Source organism: Micrasema longulum, unplaced genomic scaffold (genome assembly GCF_059751315.1).
Source record: "Micrasema longulum isolate JH-2025_06_02 unplaced genomic scaffold, ASM5975131v1 h1tg002625l, whole genome shotgun sequence".
Lineage (NCBI taxonomy): Eukaryota > Metazoa > Arthropoda > Insecta > Trichoptera > Brachycentridae > Micrasema > Micrasema longulum.
In genome coordinates, this window is record NW_028279760.1 from 42,773 (window position 1) to 48,178 (window position 5,406).

Sequence of the window (5,406 nt, forward strand, 5' to 3'; positions counted from 1 at the left end):
TTATTATTATTATTTATTGTAAATATTATAGCAGGGGTGAAGAGTTTTGGAATGCAATATTATTAATTAAAGTTTTGTCATAAAATAACTGAAAATTCGTGTTTACGAGGAAACGCCATAATATATTATAGTCAAACGCCATGGAGTATGTTAAATTGTTTTCCGTCATTTTCACAAAAATAATGCACATTGATTCAATTAGATATTTACGGATTATTGTATTTGATTTGTGAAGATAACAATATTTTTTTAATTTAATGCATGCGGAATATGAAAATAAAAGAAATGTTGCAAGAAAGTGAATGTACATTTTTTGCAATAGTAATGTCAAGTAGTAAAATTAAACGAACATTAAGAAAAATTGCATAATGTGAATAAAGAGAGAAAAAATGAATAAATAAAAATCAAAAGCAGAATTATATATATATTTTTTAATGTTGTAAAAAATAGCAAAACATAACAAACAATGTATAAAAATAACTGTCGATTTAGGTGAATATGGCAAAAAGAGAAAAGTATTAAAAATTAATTTAATGTATAAAAAATGGAAGAATATGCAAAAATACCTTTTATGGTTTTTACTCTGTTAGGGTGAAGTCTAGTTTGATGTTTACGACCGCTTAGTTAAAAGGGGTGAGTTTCTTATCCTCATTACTATTTAGTGGTTGGAATAGTGGCTAGAGGCTAGGTATGTTCCTAAAATAGTGCCTACAGAGAGTGCTCTTTATGCAGCGAGGATAAATAAAACGATATTATGTGCATTGTACATTACGTATCGAGTAGGAACGTGTCAATAAATTTTAATCTACATGTAAGCACACATTCCACAGTTCTCGGAAATCAATATCACTGATAATACTTTATTTATATTGGTATTTCCCACAGTTCAGCTCTTTTGAATATGGGGCTAATTTTGTTTTCAATCTTAAGTTAAGATCAGATTTATAAAATACACACGTCATGTTATTTATTGACATTCCTTTAATTTATAATTTCGTCAGCTCCGAGGTGATTAGATATTGACATAACGAGGTGTTATCTGACGTCGGTAAACATAACTTATTTGACTTCTTTGAACTAAAGGTAAACAAACGACAAACTCATTATTCAATAGAGCGAGAACTATCGGTGTAGGTAGGCATAGGGGGGAGGTAAGTGGCTTACTGGTTACTGGTTAGTGGGTGCGGGGAATCGAGTGCAAGGGGGGGCGGCGAGCAGACGGAGAAGGAGGCAGTCGGCCTCAGTTGCGCGTCACTCGCTTCTCGTGCCTTCTGTCCGTTCTGTGTATCTGTATTCCACAGTCGGAGTCGCTAACGAGACAATTGCCGCAGCGGCCCTATTATTCCATTAATCATATTTGTGTCGAACCGTGCGTGTCTCGCGGAGCCACGTCGGTCAGTAGAGCGCGAGTGATGAAGTCGTTCAGTGTTGTACTGGTGGTCCTGGTGGCATGCCTGCTGCTGGCGGAGGTCGAGCCCCGCAAGACGCGAGGGGGCGGCTCCCGCGGGGGCAGCAAGGGCTCGCGGGGCTCCAGCAGGCGCCAGCCGCAGCCCCAGCAGCCCTCCGGCTCGGGGCAGAGCCTCAGCCACACGGGGCTCTCCAGTCTCAGCTACGCGGGCTACAATAGTCCTCCCGCCAAGAAGCCCCAACCGTCCGCCCCGCAGCCGGCCAAGAAGTCGGACCAACCCATCGGGTGGAACGTTAATAAGGACACGGCCGTCAAGAAAGAAGTGGCCGGAAATTCTCAGAGCTATCCTTCTAATAGCCAGCCAGCTTACCCGTCCAGCGGGGGACTGTCGGGGGCGGGTGGGGCTCAGGGCTCCGCCGGCGGTCACGCCTACCCGCCCAGTAACGGTCTGTCGGGGACGGGCCAGGCAGCCGGAGGGGCGCACTCCTACCCCGCGAGCGGGGGCGCCTCGGGGGCCTCGGGCCAACATGCTTATCCCGCGAGTAATGGAGCTTCCGGACAGCACGCTTACCCCTCGAGCGGCGGCGCCTCCGGAGCTGCGGGACAGCAACACGCGTATCCCGCTAGTAATGGTCTTTCGGGGTCCGGTCCATCCCAGGTACGTCCTCCGCAAACGAACGCCGGGCAGCCTCCACCATATACTCCTTATTCGCCCGCGGGAAATGCCAACGCGTATCCACCGGCGTACCCGGGGAATAATCCTTCGTATCCGGGTTACAACAGTAATCCGCACGGGGGAGGATATCACAACCAAGGGCCTCCACCGCCCTACAGTCCTCAGGGCTACGGAGGCGCGCCCGGGTACGGCGGAATGTCGCCCGGGTACGGAGGGTACGGAGGGCACGGAGGGTTCGGTGGGTTCGGGGGCGGTAACAATTTCGGCGGATACTATGGCAAGCCTAAATCGAGTTTCTTAAGCGGTAATAAATTTGGACTCATTTTGGCCGGTCTCGCCGTCTGGAATCTCGCCAGATCGGGTCACAATACAAATCATTACCATTACTACAACAAAGATGATCCTAAGTCTAAAGAGGATCCGGCCCATCCTCGAGAGGATGATCCTATTTTGAAAGATCTCGTGAATTGCACCCTGACCATGACAAGCGCGAACGATAGCGACGTTGTACTAATTCCATGCATAATCGCCTCGTCCTTCTCTCCCGATGCCAAGTTGTCCGGAGGCTCCGCCGCTCCTGTGTTTACTCCCGACAGCGCCAGTCCTCTGAACTGTACAATCGGCGTGCTCAAGAAGGACGGCACCGAGTTCAAGACGAATATTCCTTGCGAGTCCCTCTCCAGCCTCGCCCCGAAGGACAACGCGACCATGGACGGGCCGAGAAATGGGACCGTGTTCGATGAACCTGACCCACCACTAGAGGTCATTCCACTGAGTACCCCGTCAACCACGACTGTCGTAAATCCAGACCTTACGTCGACAACAGTTAATGGAGGGGAATCGACTCCATCGACGACAGCCGTTATTAATTCGTCGACTTCTATGACTCCATTAGAAATTCCGCCATCCACGGCAGTCGCATCTGATGGAACCCCTAAACCGGAATAAACCCATTACTTCGTCGTATAATAATAACCTGTCGTGACACGATAATAAACTCTGTTCCGAATTACCTATATTTTTGAAATATTACTACGCATCAGTGAGTCTATTTTCAAATAATCTAAGCAGTTATTTTTTGCTACAAAATTGACCATTTCCGTTCCACCTGTCTGTGTAAGTGAAAGTTCTTATCACTGTGTGAGAATGTAGCAAGTTTCTTAAATTAGTGTCAGTCTTATAAGTAATAATAATTAACAATGAAAGTCTGTGCCAACTGCTGACTGACCATTCGCCAAATCTATTAACCATAACCGCTTGTCCTTTGGTAGTCCATTGACCTCGACCGAATCTCATTTTGTATCGTTATTTATTATATTTATGTATTTTTATTTAAAAAAATGAATATTCGTAAGACTCACTTCTACGAATGTAGAAAATATGAATAAGTTGATTTTTGTATTTTTTTTCACTGAATCAAAATGAAATCTATGAAAACTTCCAGGAAATCTTGCTAAGACATATATTATTATAAATAAAACGATTTGTTGCACTTCGAGTAGAGCATTTTAAAGCATTGTGACCATGACATGAAATCATGTAGTCTTGTAACGACAAAATATTGTTTTTCTCTAAATATTTTTTGTACCTAACTATTGATTTCACTTTAATTCACAATATTCGTAATTTTATTATACTTACTACCTTGATCTAGAAATTACACACAGGAAGTCTATTTGCAACTATGCATATAAACATTTGTAGACAATTGCATTTATTTAACTAGGTAATAATGTTGAGTAGTGTATTATTGCAACTAAAATGAGTAATACCGTGAAAAACATGACATTGAAAAACTCGAGTAAATTTGTTAAAAAACGTAAGTGTAAACACGTTTTATATGCAAAGATGTCCAAAGCATTACTAATAAAATAAATTTTACTATAGTTAAATGAAGACATGTGGTTTTTTTTATATTTTCCAATATGGTTTATTTATTATCCAAGTCATGTTGAAAAACAAAATTAATTTTTGGTAGCTGTCAGTATTTTTATTATTCGTTTTCATGTTTAAATGTGTTTTTATTGTAATATTACGAGCCCTATAAATAATAAACCAAGATGATTATGTAAATGTTATAAATTGAGCTAGCATTGCTTAAATTTAATGTAAATATGTATTATATTGAATAAATGTTTTTTACCACTTAACACAAATGTTTTTTTTTTAAATGTATTTATTGGTTTTCAAATACTGGACCAACAATGAGAAAGTTCAGCAGTTAAAAAAAAATCATTTGTTAATCGACTGTCAAATTAAGACAATTTTTTTTTTTGTATTTTTATGAATTTTTTTTTTGCTATGATTTTTTGAAGTTTTGTAATTTTGAAATTACTCCGCCTGTGACGTCACAAATTCTAGTCGATGAGTTCTGCTAATTGGTGAGATGGAAACAGGAATCTATTAAAACACTCCATCATTGGTTGATTGGAAAGACCTTGTGACGTAGTTCATTTTTATTATTTTTTTCTTACATTTTCGAGAAATCTTACCTTACAATTTAATGCTCCAGTTGTTACCGCGTGTAAGAAAACATTTTTTATATCCAGCATTACTGGAGTTCCTCTTTGAAATATTACAATCAATTAAGATTTATGTACATATATTTGATTATTTGGTGGGAATATATTATTTATTATTACACGAGCATGTGTATAAATACGGCTGGATCATTTTTATATCAGCATTTTTGTGAAAATCTGCTGTACAATGAATAAGTATCCCAACACGTACTCCAGCTGCACAGCGCATGGACGGTTGGGATTCTAGTTGATCTACATATTATGAATATGATCAATTACAGCACATCTCGCGGCTACAGAGCGCATAGATGGTAAGAAATCTAGCTTCCCTTTACACCATTTCTAAAATTGACTATGAAGAGTTTTTTTCAATTGATGTTTTATGTCAACCATGTCGGGAATCGAACCCGAGACCTCGATGGATAGAGGCCACTGCGGAATTCAAGGCAATGAAAAAGCATATGAAAAGGCTCGAGAAGCTACTCTCAAGAAAGCAGCTCTTGATTTTGCCAGATTTTCTTTAAGTTATGCCAAAAAGAAAATAAGATGCGAAACGACCGGTGTTTAAATGAAACTACTGGACAGGTAACGAAAATATTTTTTCCAACAACCTTTACGCCCTTGATTTCAGAAAAACGCAGCAAGTTGGCTACGAACTGACTCAAATCCTTACAGGCCACGGAGTATTATCTTCTGTTTTAAGCTCTCAGAAATCAATAGCTGTCCATGTGATGACGAGACACCCCAAGATGTCCCTCATTTGTTGATGCATTGTCCCATTTTCAGCTTAGAGCGAATGC

The 5,406-nt window shown here is 40.6% G+C and overlaps 1 protein-coding gene across 1 annotated transcript; it reads left to right on the forward strand.

The window, feature by feature from the left end:
* Positions 1-1,210: 1,210 nt before the first annotated feature.
* LOC148271844 (uncharacterized) lies at positions 1,211-4,234 on the forward strand. The gene has a single exon (XM_088240858.1). It carries the CDS (start codon positions 1,413-1,415, stop codon positions 3,030-3,032), a length of 1,620 nt encoding a protein of 539 aa, XP_088096984.1. The 5' UTR covers positions 1,211-1,412; the 3' UTR covers positions 3,033-4,234.
* The last annotated feature ends 1,172 nt before the right edge of the window (positions 4,235-5,406 follow it).

What these genes read in the sequence shown, in the direction of transcription:
- LOC148271844 (XM_088240858.1), top strand. Translation starts at nt 1,413, where the DNA reads ATGAAGTCGTTCAGTGTTGTACTGGTGGTCCTGGTGGCATGCCTGCTG.